The following is a 15,970-nucleotide window of genomic DNA, read 5'->3' on the forward strand; positions in this document are numbered from 1 at the left end:
AATCAAGTTAGTTGAAAACATGCAGAAACGATCCTCACACAACTCCATGCGGGCACATTGCAGGCAATAATGTTACATCGTCACGTAATGTTAACCATTTCTTCTGATGTTGTAGGTGCTGGGATTTGGAAAGAAAAGTGGGGGTGTGTTCCTGTAGGCACTGAACTTGGCTGCTATGTGGTGGGCTGGTATATAATTCTTTTTGTGTGGTTATCAAGAAAAATAGAAGTAAAGAAAACTACATGGGCCTGCTCTGCAAAGAAGGAAAACTAGAGGGGCAATGATAGTTTAGAAGTTCTAAGGTGTTTTCAAGTATACTGATGGGTTGGGTTATGAAATGGCTTGAAGGTGCATGGAAGATAAGCATGTATGTATCTGATGAAAGGCCATTTCTTAAAGCCTACAAACTGCTGGTCTGTTTTACTTCAACACCCTACAGGCATGACTGTCTCTACAATAAATGTTTCAGCTTTGCTACCATTTGCTTCAGGGAGGGGGTGTTGCAAATTAGCAGAAATCATTATTTACATTAATAATTTTTCATATTCAGAAGTTATATATCTTCCATTAAGAACTTTTTGTAAGGAATTGTTGTATATTACCAGAAATCACTATGCTGATAATATTTGACATCCAGAAGTTACATTTCTTATGTTAAAAAGTTTTTATAACAAATGCCAATCAGATACATTTTATTTTATAAAAATGTGATTATTGGGGCGCCTGGGTGGCTCAGTCGTTAAGCATCTGCCTCGGCTCAGGTCATGATCCCAGGGTCCTGGGATCGAGCCCCGCATTGGGCTCCCTGCTCTGCAGGAAGCCTGCTTCTCCCTCTCCCTCTCCCCCTGCTTGTGTTCCTTCTCTCGCTGTGTCTCTCTCTGTCAAATAAATAAATAAAATCTTAAAAAAAAAAAAAAAACATGATTATTAAGTTCCTGAATATTTTCAGGAGAATTTCTGGAATAACTGGAAGAGGATATCTCTCAGAGGCAAAGGAATGTGGAGAAGTCTCTAAGACATTTTTAACTTTCCAAACTAGGCAATGTGTAGGAACTGGGGACAATTACATAAAAATTTGTTAACATGCTTAATCCTTATGTGTAAGTATTAAATTTTTATTTGAACAATGATCCCTACATATAGAATAGTTATACCTATTCTGCCAGTTAGTTATTTTGCTTGTCCCAGTGGGGACTGATCATCAGTCAATATTTTTCTGTACTTCACAGTTCTCACGAAAGCATATTGTCTTACTTAACCTAATGACTTACTACTCTTCACAATGTTTGTTAAGTCATTTCCTGTTTATGAGCTATGTAGTAAGCCAGACAAAAATGTGTAGCACTCAAATGATTTTTAATTATGAGATTGTAATGTTTTATAAGCTTATTGACCATTACCCAATTGAAAATGAGTATTTTCCTCCTTACGAGAAAATAAGTATCCTCTCATAATTACATATAACCCTAAAAGTATATTTGCTTCCTGGGCAATAAGGAATAAGTGGATTTCAATGGAAAATTTTCTAATAAACCTAAGATTTATTATTTAATAATTCTTATGGCATTCTCTCATTTTAAATATTGTCTGAAGACTAATTTAAAGCAGCATTAACCATGTAAATGTATAGAATAAAACAATTGCTTTTAGTTTGAGAATTAGGAAACAAGAGCATAAATTAGTACATGCCTAATACTTCTGATGATTATTGTTAGAATGTAAGTGAAGCAAGGAAGATTTATTCAATATTAGACCTTGGGAAATACAGAGGTTGCTCTAGGGACAGCCTCATGTAGATTTCTCTTGAGCAATTCCTGGAATAATTTATATAAAATGCTTCCCGGAGCAGTAAAATGCTAAGCATCACTTTTACATTAGACTGTGTTTAGGGAATCAGGTCAATAAAGACATTCTCTAAGTGAACTCTATACAGGCTTACATTTTACTGTATCTTACATGGTCAAATCTGTTCACCACTTTAAAACCTTTTTTTCTCTCTCCCAAATAGAGATTAATGACATTCAACTTGTTCACACTTTTATTCTGACTCTATCTAGAGGTGTTTAGAATTTATTTTCTGATTTCCTATTCTCAACTTCTATTTGCCATTTAAAATTGCTTATCACTCCAGAGGTTTCATATCTATCTGCAGCTCGCGAGTTGTGGAAATGTTGCCTTGGTGTTTTCCTCAATCTCTCCTCGCTCACCATCACTTAATAGCAAACTGTGAAGGCATGAAGTAGGCAGGCTACTTGTGGGAGGTAACGAACTCAGATAATTAACTACAGATCTGTAACCATGCTTTGCTGGTGGCCATTGGTCAGTCACTGTGGTATACTCGTCTCGGTCTGTATGCTGTTAATGTGGACTAGGCCAGGTTTACCAGGGCTCTGGCGTTTGGATTGGCTCTCTTGTCCAGAAGGAGTTTGGTCACACGGTAGTGGCCACAGTGTGCAGCAACGTGGAGGGCTGTCAGGTAATCTAGGGTGACATCATCAACGGGTGCCTTGTGCTGTAACAGGTGCTTCACACATTCCACGTGGTCCCCCTGTGCAGCCATATGAAGTGGAGACAGCCCATTCTGCACATCAAAACAAAATGAAACCAAGTCCACATTTCAGCCATGACTTCCAGGTTGTAAAACACAGCAAAGTCAACTCTTGATCACCTGGCACAGTTGGTAGCAGAGGAAAAAATAATCCCCATTTGACATCTACATGTACAGTGGATTATGTGGGGTGCCGAGGGAAGCTAAGAGACCATTTAATTTCATAATTATGCTATTCTTAGGCAAAAACACAAATTAATATACCTTTTGTGAATAAATACATAGTACTGTGTGACAATTCAGATGGATCTCACAATTATTAAGGCAATATTAGACATATAAAACAAGTGATAGCCGAGGCTTAAATTATTTGTATTCAAATCCATTCAATTAGTCTCTCTGCAAGAGTTTCTTTACTTCTAAATGGAGGAGGGTGAAGATGAAGGAGGAGCAAGTGGGTGCATGAGGGAAAGAAAGATATTTTGATGACCTCTTAGATCCATGCCGCTCTAAAATTCTATGCTGCCTTTTTCCTATCATGAGATATGAATTGGACTTGGAGAAAGCAGTCAGGTAAGAGTTAGAAAAGTGTGAGGCAAATGTAGACTATGTGTCCCAACTTTTAAACTTTGAGGATAATATAAATTTATCCTCAGCGATACTGCCCAAAACAGCTCTAGTCTTAATTCTTAGAGAAGGTCAATAGCAGGGACACAAGATGGTAGGGTTGGGGCCCTGGGTGGCTCAGTCATTAAGCTCAAGTCATGATCCCAGGGTCCTGGGATCGAGCCCCGCGTCAGGCTCCTTGCTCAGCGGGAAGCCTGCTTCTCCCTTTCCCATTCCCCCTACTTGTGTTCCCTCTCTCACTGTCTCTCTCTCTGTCAAATGAATAAATAAAAATCTTTAAAAATTAAAAAAAAAAAACAAGATGGCTGGGTAATTCACTGAGGATTTTCAGTCTAGGTAAGACTCTTATTTTTTAAAGTTAAATAATTAAGCTTATAAGAAAAAAATATGTAAAATTAGGGAAGAAACTAAATTAGAAAACATTTGCCCATTAAAATGAGTGGAATGTGGTCTTTTCTTAATAATCCATGCAAATAATGCAAATACAGTCACTAGGAAGTAATTGTTGACCAAGAATCCAGCTTGGCAGTCATTACATTCAAAGAAGCAAAAACTGTGTCTGGATAAAAAGAAAGAATCTGCCAACAGCCCAGTATTTTCAACAAGGAGTGTGATTTCAACAATGAAGGACAGCTAAAATCAAACACAGCAAAATCTTATTTGTAGTGGTTTGTGGTGGTAGAAGTATATGTGATTTTGAAATTATTAATACACTTTCTTGGTTTTTGAAATACTCTTCACTCATAATTATTGATTTTATATTTTAAAAAATTCACAAAATGAACTGAGAAAGAACAGCAGGTTGATAAGAAGGTATTTATGCATTGGGGGAAGATAGTGTAAGGGCAAAGTGTAGAAGAAATTCAGGCCTTGGCAATGTTTGGAGGGTTGCGTGGCATGTTTCTCTGATATTCTATCAAACTTTAATGTTGTTTGATCCACTTAAAAGTTATGTGGAAAATAAAATCTCCACCATTTAATTCTTTGTTACATTTTACAAATATCTGCTAAGCACCTACTCAAACCCTAATCAAGTACTAAGGATACAACAGGGAACACAACAGACAGGGAACCCCTGTCTTCACTGAGGGTCACATTTTGGGTAGTAGTCAGACAATTCAAAAAGAATAAGAATTAAAATAGATAGTATGTTAGAAGGCCACCAGTGTGAAAAAGAAAACTAAAGCATAGGATGGCCAAGGGAGTTTGTGTATATGAGTGCTTTATGGATAGGCTAGCCAGAAATGGCCTCACTGAGAAGGTGAGTTTTAATGAAAGACATGATGACAGTAAGAAAACAGGTCCTGCTGATCTGGGGGGAGAACATTTGAGGGTGAGGAAAAGCAAATACAAGCATGTCATGTTGAGACCACACCCAGCATGACTGATGAAGAGTATGGAGGAGAATGAAGCTGAAGGTGAGTGAATAAGAGGGGTGAATAAGGAAGGGAACTCAGGTAACAGGGCTGCTAGTTTGAATAGAGTCTTTGACTTACACCCTGAGTGAGATGGGGGGCTTGTGGAAGGTATAGGACCACAGGATTACTCTGGTTTCTGTTGAGAATATACTGAACAGGGTTAAAAGAGAAAAAGGGGGGCCAATTAGAGTCTCTTGCAATCATCCAGGTAGGGTTGATGGTAATCAGGACCAGGGCGGTGGTAATGAGACTGTTGAGAAGTTGCTGAATTATGAGATATTTTGAAGGAAGATGTGACAAGGTTTAGTGAGAGGCTGTGAAGGGAGAGAAGAGCCAAGGACTGCATGAGGTATTTGACCTGAGAAACTGAAAGAATGGGATGGCCATTATTTGAGATAAAACTACAAGGGGATTAGAAATAGGGGTGGGTAAAATATCAGCAGCTGAGTTTTGAACTTACTAAATTGGAGATGCACAGTAAACATCTATGCAGCAATGGTGAGTTGACATCTACAATATAGAATTCTGGAGCTACACAGTTGTGTGTCATCAATGTATAAGCAGTATTTAAAGATGAAACTGGATGAGATTTCTTAGTGAGTACAGATAAATACACAAAGAGTGAGCTCTGGGGGTTCTAACATTCAGAGACCTGGGAGTGAAGAGGGAACAGGAAAGGAGACTGAGGAGAAGCGAAGTCAGAGGGATGTAATGTTCGAGAAGGCAAATAAGGAGAGGAAAGTGTTTTGAGAAGGGAGGAGCAAGCAACTGTGTCAGATGATAGCAATAGGAGAGAACGTAGACTATATGGGCTGAAACATGTAATTGGGTAGATAGGAAGAGAGGAGTCTATAGAAATTCTCTCCTGATTGCTTCAATTTTTTCAGTGTTGTGGAAAGTGAAGACAAGGAAAAAAGTCTAAGAAGTCTAAAGAAAGAAAAAAAGTATAGAATAATAAGGTAGCAGGGAATGAGAATAAATACACTTGGGAAATATACTGATTGTCAGGCAGCATTAAAGGCCAACTTGAGGTTAGCAATCATGAATTTAAAGTGAGCCCAGGCAGTATGGTTAGGTGTTTTCAGCCACCACACTCAGCTGCAAGAACGTGAGTTGGATTTAATCAGGGTAAAATATAGCAAGTGAGTATGAGTATGTCAGGGAGTGGTATGAATAGCTCTGTTGGGCAGAGGCGAGGGCATAAGGTGAATAAGGGATAATAAAACAATGGCTGATGGACTCAGGAGAATAAACGCATTTCTGGAGTTGGGGTTCCAGAGAAAGGGGGCTGAAACATAGAAGCAGTGTTTGGAGAGGCAGAGGTTAGAACAGAAATTCCAGAGGGTTTACAGCTACCAAACTGAGAGGCCAACTAGAAAGATTATCTACTGCCCTAGGATCATTAAAGTCGTCATGAATTAGAAGAGGGGTTGTAGAGAAGAGCCATAGTTTGCCATTTTCAAAAAATGAGGTAGAGCGACAACTAGATAGATGAATATTTGCTTCAGGAAGGAATAATGGGTGATTCAAAACTGGGAATTTTTGTGGAAGGGGAAAAATAGTCTGGCATTAGGTGCCCATTCCACTCACAGGCTAAAATGGTATCACCTCACCAACCTGGTTTGTTCATCTTTTCTGTGTTCTTTACCCTGAACATAGCTCTACTTTTTGTTATTATCTCCTTATCTATCTTACCCACTCAATTTCGACCTTCTTGAACAAATAGACTCTGTATCATTTATCTTGATAGTTCCTTAGTGATCAGAACCCTGCCTGGTGCATTGTAGCTACTTACTATGATAGCTTCGTCTAAATTTTTGTTTTATTGAGGATGAATGATTGAATAAAAGTGGATATAATCATGCAGCCACAGACATTTTATGCTAGATCCTTACATATACATGATATTTGATATTATAAGAAAGCCAGTAAAAAAATTTCATCTAGGTAATCCATTGTCTTCATTAGTGAACTCTGTAGATAAGATTATTTTATAGTTTGTGGGAGAGCAAATCTGCCTACTCTCAATTTGATAGATGCTTTTTATTGGTTGTAACATGACTGGTGAAATTTTGTTATTTCCATTTAAATTTCAATCAGTTTACTCAACAAAACTTTCTACAGGGGCAGCTGGGTGGCTCAGTCAGTTAAGCGTCTGCCTTCGACTCAGGTCATGATCTCAGCGTTGAGCCCCACGTGGGGCTCGGCGGGAAGCCTGCTTCTCCCTCTCCCTCTGCTCCTCGCCCCCCCTCCCCCGCTCATGCTCATTCTCTCTCTCTCTCTCTCTCAAATAAATAAATAAATAAATAAAATCTTTTAAAAAAAACTTTCTACAATTATCTCTGCATTACTCAGCCCAAAATGTCACATTTTAAAGATAAAACTCTACAACACACACAGTATCAGTATTAGAATGAAAATAATACATACAATTTGAAGTCACCATTTCATGGCCTGTAGAGCACATCTTTAAAGAATAAGTTCATTCTACAAATATTTTAGATGTGTGGGCTGGTTTTTGCTCCAAATAGTTTCAAATAAATATTCAATTAAAATATTAAATTGAAAAAGATTTGCTGATGTCGGCTGTCTTATTTTTCTCAAGCTTACTCTAGTTAGAGCATCAGTTGATACCAACCCTGCTCGGGGATGATAGGAGAGGTGGAATACAGAGAAAATGTAAGAAGTGTTCTTTGTCTAAATTTTTGTTGCATTGAGGATGTGAGGGTTGCTGCATATCCCATTAAACAGTTCTGTGCGATTATCGTTTATTTGTGTCCCCTGACATTTTTTGGCAACCCAAAGTACTGCTAGAAACTGGGGACCTGTACAGGAATAATACTTGTAAAATATATTTTATAATGAAAGCCTCCAACAAATCAGCTCCCAGTGGGGTTTTCAATTAGGGTTTTCTTCACAGTGGAGCATACTGATGACAGAAGACGAGAAATGCTAGATGTACTGAGCCACAGAGAACATTATGCTTGTTTAATGGTTCCTTGTAGATGGCCTATCCTAAATTGTGCTTTCCATATCACCTACTAATCCTAAATATAATCATCCAATACCACTGGTAAGTAATTCTTTTTACTAGTATTGCCTAAGAGATAAAGACTGGAGAGCTAAAAGACTATCTTGTATTGCTAATTGTGCTACTTTAAAAGACAACTTTATATGTATTTTACAGCATCTTAGAGAATCATAAAAGTGCAAACCTATAGAATGTAAGAAATATTCTCATTTATATATAATGCACTCATTTACATATAATAGAAATATATTCAAATGTCCACCTGTAGGAAGAGTAGCAGATAAAAACATAGGACGAACCTGAAGGTATACAATCAATAAATCTTAATTTTAATTTTAAATTTGTTAATTTTAAATAATTTTCAAACAGTTTGATATATATTCCTCATTTGTAGCACACAATTATTGAGGAACTAGAAAATGTTGGACTGATGCTTTGATTTCAAGAAGAATAGAGATTTTCAGAAGACTGGTTTAAAGAGTTCTTTAGATCCCGTCTTACCCCTAATAACCCACCTTAGTCCTTGCCAGCAAGGGAGCACCCCGTTCCAGCAGAAGCTCTACCACTTGGTCATGCCCACTTCTTGCAGCACAGTGAAGGGGTGTCAACCCATCCTGCCAAAAGAATTAAAGAATTAACCCGGAGTTAACTAAAAAAAAAAAAAAAAAAAAACCAAGATTGTCTTTTTTGCCACTTCAAAGAGACTTCCTGGACTCATTCCTACTGCCTCAATAGATCAGTAATAGAATTGCTACTAGTTAAATGATAGAGGAGAGTGAGAGAAAAAACAAGACAGTGAGAGATCTAGACAGAGAGCAAGACAGAGAAAAAGAAAGATAGGGATGACATGGAGAGGGAGAGGGCAAGAGAAATCACACGTGCGGAAGTTCAATGTAAAACAACATGCTGCTGGTCCTGTGTTTTCATATTCAGGAAGATGGAAAAGTGGAGTTTGTTGTAATTGTTGAACTTGAAAGCCCTACTTGCTTGGAACCACAACCCCGAGATTATATCATTAAACTGTTTTCATTTTGGTTGTCTTAATACAACTTTTACCCCCCAAATTCTTCTTAATCTAATTTGTCCATCTTTGATCTCTTGAATTGTCACTATTTTTATAAATCCTCCTAAAACGCTCCCTGTTGCTCATAGACATTTTTTTCACATTCTTCTAAAGGTTTTCACATATATTTTTCAATACAAACTACATAATTATTTCTCAGAGATAAAATTGGCTATTAACCATAATAGCATTAAAATGGTGTCAAACAAAATTATGGCCCAACTCTACGTTATGTTATTTATACAACTTTCTGACCTTGACACTCCTCAGGCAGTTTCTGATTCCAGAGCAATCCTCAAATTCCCTCTGTCTTTTGGATTTTATTTCTCTTTAGGGTGGCATGGTCAGAAAGGAGAGTGGGTGGGTAATATCAGGCAAAATGTAACAATGGGCAAGAAGTGAGAGAGAAAATGAAATCCTGAGTACAGAAATTAGCTAAAGATTTCAAGCTCACGGGAAAAAAGGTGGTCCTAGGGAAAGATGTTGAGAAGGGAGGTAGCAGTCAGAGAAAATGAGGGTTGGTGAGCAGTTAAGAGGACTTCAAAAAGCTTCTGATTTATCCAGAACTCTTACAGCCTATCTTTTGTGTCTGTTACAACACTCTTCCTGTCCCAACATGCTGGGATTTCTGTGCTAGGCATCTTCCCTTTACCCTCCAGATCCACGCATTACCTTTCTGTCCTCTGCTCCAAGTCTGACAGAAAAAGCTCTCTAGATCGTAGTAGGGGGCTACCTTGCCCTCTGGCTTCTGGTTGGGTATGGGAAACACAGCAAGACAGGGAAGCCACTCTGCAGAGGAGCTCCTTGGCCTGCCTGTGTCTCTTTACCAAAGGTTATGCTCCATCCAAAGCAGCCTCGGCCATCCAGCTCTCTCCTCTGCAGTTCTGGTATCCTCCCTCTCACCTTGCAGGCCTGGGGTTGGTAATGAGCCCTGCTGTTGCTAGCTCCAGGGAGACTACACTATCCCTTGTGCCTTCCCTACAGTCCACCCACGATGTTAGAAATAGATTTATATATCCTTTAGATAGGTTTGATCATATTCAAATGATCAAATGTGAATGTGCTTTCTGTTTTCAGCTAGGACCTTGAGTTAGAATGATACTTTGCTTTGTTAAATCTACTTAGCTAGTACTAAGATACTAAATACCCAAAATAGACCTTGGAATTTTGGACATGTAGGAATTAGCAGGAAAAGACTGCCTTTCCAGGGGAAAAAAAAAAGCTATTTAACTACTGCAGTTGGGATGCTGAGTTATTTTTAAGTTTGCCAGAGAGGAGCCTAAAAAAAGAAACTGTGCAGGCAAAGCGATTAAGATGATTATGCTTTTGTATCTTGATAGCATAGTTTGTGGTGGAAGTACAGAGCATTAGTTGCTATTTAAGTTATATAACTATTAGACATAGTTTGATTTCTCAATCAGATTCTTGGTGGGGGCTTCATGGAGAACTAGAGCTTGAGAAATCCAACATCTCGAAAGAAGGCATTACAGGCAATGGTCCAGCATTTGGGCTCTGGAATCACAGAGGCTCAGGTGTGAGTCTCAGGTCAGCCACCACGGATGATTCTTTCTAGGCTCAGCTTCACAGTATATAAATGGAGTAATTTTTCTTATCCCATTCAACTCATGACCTCGTTTGAAAGATGAGGGGACTCTGCCTTAAATCATTTTTAGAAAAGGTATTGTTTTTCCATGGAATACATGAAAGATTCATCGTGTAATCATGTTGAAACCTTCAAATACTCTCAGAATAACAATAGGAAAATATGAAGAACACTTAAATAAATCCATAAGAACATCAAAGAGTAATAAGGATTACATTGATACTAAATCTGATGTCATTTATCTGCCCTTATAAAGGATATGGGAATTATATCAAGTTCAATTTTCCCAACATGCTCAATCTGAATAGATCTTAAATATTTTCTATAAGTACAGTATCTCATTATTGCCAAAAAAAATCTTTTTTTTTTAAATATTTTATTCATTTGACAGAGAGAGAGCAAGAGAGAGGACACAAGCAGGGGGAGTGGGAGAGGGTAAAGCAGGCTTCTGGCTGAGCAGGGAGCCCGATGTGGGGCTCGATCCCAGGACCCTGGGATCATGACCTGAGCCGAAGGCAGACGTTTAACAACTGAGCCACCCAGGCGCCACCCCCCCCAAAAAATCTTATCAAGGTTTTGTATTCAAGGACTTTTTTTACTTAATTTTTTTTATTAAATCTTAGGGGCAATGATCTGTTCAATATCTTTAACTTAAATACTTAAGACTGTATTTGAAGGTTACTTCCCCCACCCCCCAGAATGGGGGAAGTAACTTTCTTTGTTTTCTCTTTTTTTTTTTTCACTAGAATCAGTTCATATCACACTATGATGTCGATAATCCTTAAAAGGTTAGATCAATCAACAGTAGAGGGACACCACTTTTCCAGCTGGTAATCCACAGCATTAGCTTTTTACAACCATTTCTTTCCTTATCTTTTTCCTTCCTCCCTCTCTGCTTAGATTGTAGATGTTTCCTGAAGTCTGTGTATTAACACAGGTCTGCTAATTACGGCCCTGTGTGTCCTAGGTCAAGTTACATAACTCCTCTGAAAATCATTTTTCCCCTTGGTAGTCTCATTTCTCAAATAAAGACCTCCATATTTTCCTAAAAGCAGTTAACACATACTTCATAAACCGTTAGGAAGAGGGTATAAAATGATATTTGTAGAGTACTTAGCAGGGTGCCTAGAACATCACGTGCATATGACAATTGGTAGCCACTATTGTTGCTTTAATTATTGTGATTCCTTTCTCTGATATATTGGTTTTTGTTCATCATCTTTTAATGTTTTTGTATACTTGTATTGCTTGCATTGCAACATGCATTTCAATATTTTAACCTTATATGGAGTATCTCCACATTTAAATAATAAATGTTTAAAAATAAAAAAGAATAATGCTCTTAATAAAACCTGAATTAATAATATCATTTTTAACTAGCTATGAAGTTTCTGTTTTAACATCAAAATGAGGTTTTTCAGACACCAGAGAACCAGAACTCTAGTGAAAATGTCTCAGTTTCACACTAAATCCTAATCAATGGTGAGAATGTCAATGAGATGCAAAATGTCTCAATGATTAACAAAGTGCTGGTAGAAGTGGGGAAGAAACAGTGGGTAAGATTTTTTTTAATCACCCCTAAGCCTCTACATACTTGCTATCCTCCAGATAATGAAAACCTTATAAATGAGAAAAATAATGGAAAGATGAAATGGAAAATTCTTGATAGAATATACTAGATTCAGAATGTTTATGACTAATATGATTGCTAGGGGAAACTGAGACCCCTATGATGAAGAAATGAAAGAAAAAATATTATTTTTAATTCCTTATCTAGAAGCTCTATTGTAGTACCTAAAAAGTCAAAAGTAAATGTAAAATTTTTCTATTTTAAAATATATTTTCAAAAGACAAAAGAAAAAGCTAACCAGATTCCTTTGTTTTAATAATAAAGTATTACACTTCCAGAACTAACCTTCCAATTCCAGACCACAGCCCTTGATTTCAGTATTACCTCCTACCTGATTTTGCTTTTGGTAAAAAAAGGTATAGGCATATTGGTTAGAGACAGAATTAAAAGAATCCAACTGCTTTTAAAATCCTACTTCTTAGAGATGAGGAAGTACTTTAACTTACATTTAAGGAATGAATGAACAGAATGCCCACACAATGTATACAATTATAAAATCTATTTCTGCTTTATAAAATCTTGAGTGAAATTCAATTTATTTGTATATCTAAAGGCTGCACTGGATGAAATATAGTCCAAATATTCCCTTCACAGAAGGAACCAAGGCTTACATTTGATTAACTTGCTTAAGAACAATTATTTAATGGCAGAAATAGCATAAGAGCCCATTTCTTTCCATATCTTAGTATTCTTTTTGTGAAAATGCACTATTTGGAGTTAGACTTAAATTACATATGCAAATGTATGTAGGCCATGCAAATTAGAACATATTTTACAGAACGAAGCAAATATTGCAATGATCAGTAAAAATAAAATCAATTGCCTCAAAAATGAATGAATACTCCAGAAAAATATCAGTAAGAATAATGTGGATCCTTAAGACATTGGCCAAGATAAAATTTTGTTGCATTTACCAAGTGCTTTCTTTCCATTGGTACTCTCAATTATTAGAGAGTCTCAATAGAAACAGAGAAGTGTAAAGGGAGACATTATGTTAGTAATGTATTTAAAAGAGGAGGCACAGAAACTCTTTTCTTTAAACATGAAGAACAAGTAGGCAAAGCATGCAGCTTTGTGCATAATTGTTCCAAATTCTGCATACCTACAGCACAGCAAGGGAAAAGGCACGTCAACAAAGCGAAGGGTAAAATCATAAAAAGCTCTGATGCAAAGACAGTAGACAGTAAAACAAAGATCTTGACAGACAAAGCAAACCACTCCAGAACTCCCACGTGATAATATGACATAGATGTTCTGGACCAAATGTCTTAGAGTAATGAGATTAAGAAAGCAACATTTCCTGAGGTCATTAAAAACCAGAATTTATGAAGGCACCTGGGTGGCTCAGTTGGTTAAGTGTCTAACTCTTGATTTTGGCTGAGGTTATGATCTCAGGGTCCTAGGATGCAGCCTGGGGTCTGGCTTGGCACTCAGCGGGGAGTCTGCTTGAGATTCTCTCCCTCCCCCTCCACCCCTCCCCATGCTTGTGTGCATGTGCACACATACTCTCTCTCTCAAATAAATAAATAAATCTTAAAAAAAAACAAACACACACCAGAACCTATAGCCTGGGACTGGTGTAGTCCCCAGACGCTCAAAGATGATAAGGCTTGGGGCGCCTGGGTGGCTCAGTCGTTAAGCGTCTGCCTTCGGCTCAGGTCATGATCCCAGGGTCCTGGGATCGAGCCCCACATCGGGCTCCCCACTCTGCGGGAAGCCTGCTTCTCCCTCTCCCACTCCCCCTGCTTGTGTCCTCTCTCTCGCTGTCTCTCTCTGTCAAATAAATAAATAAAATCTTAAAAAAAAAAAAGATGATAAGGCTTATTAAATAAAAACATTTGCTACCCTCGAGATTTGCAAAGGAACTAGATTTGATCCTTAGTCCTTTGACTATGAGAATATAAAGTCCCAGGATTAAACAAAGTGAAGATAAAATGCATAAGGGACATATCCTATCACTATCTTTTACAGACTTCTCACACCATAGTTCAAAATGTTCACATTATAGGAATGTTTAAAGTTTTGCTGAAGTCTATGATTAACCAAATCTATTCCAGAGAACTAATACTGAAGTACTAGTTTAATGTTTAAGGAAGTAACTACATATAATTTAACATAATAAAGAATTGTGAATAGCTAAGTAATTGACCCACACCACTTTCAAAAAAAAAGATAATAATATCTAAGAGTTAATTCTCATACAACCATATGAGATAGGTACCAATATCAGCCTAAGTTCAGAGGAGGTACTAAGTAAACTGCCAAGATCATAGAGCTAGTAAGTAGTAGAAGTCAATTTGAAATCAGGTAGTCTGCCTTCAGAGGCTGCACTTTGAACAATTATATTCTCCTATCTTATCATCTATTTGTTGGCAGTATATAAAACTTTGATTTATATTTTACTTAACAAATTTGAAATGAATGAAGGGCATGGCCTCTTACCAAATGGGAATAGTAAAGGTGCAACATAATAACCAGATGCCTTGTTCCATAAGCATATAGCAGATCTCCTGCTCAGGTCAGTATAGCATAATCACTTAAGAAAAATGATTTAAAAATTGGAAAGTTAGAAGCAAAAGATTATCAACATGTATTCACATATTTTATGTAAAAGCCACACCCTCATAGCATAATGTATGCTTATGAGTTTGGGTTTTTGAAATGTATAACTAATAATCAGAGATGCTTCAGTTCAATCTTTCATCTTTGTTCCCCAAAATAAGCAAGGACTTGAAAAACCGTCTCATTGAGGGGCTAGCATTCTGTTTCCCCAGCACTTCTCAGCAAATATTAATTCTACTTGACAATGAGAAAACTTTAAATATTGTATGAGATTTAAATCGAATCCAAGAAAGCAATTTCCTTGAAAACACATTGCTTGTATTTCGGGACTGGTATTTTAAGGTGCCTGCTTAAAGAATACAAAAAACAAAAATGGTAGGAAATTGAAAGAACAGAGACACTCACCCTAGTTTTGGCATCGATCTGACCACCACGATCCAGTAAGAGCTTCACCATGTTTGTGTTTCCCCTTTTGGAAGCCACATGCAGAGGAGTGATTCCGTTCTACACCATGGAAAGACCAAACAAGAGCATGTTGGGTATGACAGGGCATGATGGTGAAGACTTTGTGTTAGAGGGCACAAAGAAGGCTGTGACCTATGTGGTAATTTGATTCAAGTTTACTAAAGTTTCAATGTCTTTGATTTTTATGGGACAAAAAAAGCACACAAACCACAAAGCACTATAGTTAGAGAAAGAAAAATGGAATGAAACTGCATAACTAAGTTAGTCTGTAACTACAACATAAGAATCAAATATACACATTACACTGTACACATTGTCAAGAGACAAAGGGAGCACTTTCATATAAGAAAAAAAATTCAGATTCTACTTAGGACCGAGCCCTAGGCCAAGTCTATCTTTCATTACAGTATCCATGCACTGAAAGATTCTGGGATCTTGGAGTTTCCTTTGCTTCAAAATAGAATACAAATATACACATTCAATAGCCATTGGAAAAATGATTCTTAAAAATACCTTCTTCAGAATAATTCAGTATGAAAAACAACTTGAAAATAACTCAACACCATTTCAATACAGAAGACTTCTCAGGACAAAACACCATATATATGAATTATAGTTATTTACTTTATTGGCTATCCTCTATCATCATTATGGCAAGAATATATACCTGACTTTTTGTATGTCATAATTTTACAAATATTCAAATATTGCATTTACTGATTCATATTAAGTACACTGTTTTGTAATTACCATGTAAGAGAATTCTTTCCAGTGAAAGCTTACCATCAAACATATAATGCAACATGATTTCTTGTTACGTATTTTGGTAAGACTATACAAGCGAACTCTCAATTCATTAAAAACACTTTTCTGTCAAATTGTGTGCCCCATCATCATTAAAACACTGTATAAATGTACTTATACATTTGAAACTTAATGTTCTAACAGTTTAATTTTTTATTGACTTGAAGCTGCTCGTTCATGACTCATGGAGTGATCTTTAAATATAACTACTCACACTGA

At 37.1% G+C, this 15,970-nt stretch overlaps 1 protein-coding gene across 1 annotated transcript in view; it reads right to left on the reverse strand.

Annotated features, from left to right (window-relative positions):
• The window catches only part of ANK2 (ankyrin 2), a 220,910-nt gene that overhangs the window by 117,795 nt on the left and 87,145 nt on the right, over positions 1–15,970 (reverse strand). The window contains exons 8-10 of the mRNA XM_044913085.1: positions 14,888–14,986; positions 8,140–8,238; positions 2,384–2,581 (exon numbers count right to left, since the gene is read on the reverse strand). Of these exons, the coding sequence (XP_044769020.1) occupies positions 2,384–2,581; positions 8,140–8,238; positions 14,888–14,986 (396 nt within the window). The remainder of the gene's footprint in view (positions 1–2,383; positions 2,582–8,139; positions 8,239–14,887; positions 14,987–15,970) is intronic.

The sequence above is a fragment of the Neomonachus schauinslandi genome, chromosome 2 (assembly GCF_002201575.2).
Source record: "Neomonachus schauinslandi chromosome 2, ASM220157v2, whole genome shotgun sequence".
NCBI classification, from domain to species: Eukaryota; Metazoa; Chordata; class Mammalia; order Carnivora; family Phocidae; genus Neomonachus; species Neomonachus schauinslandi.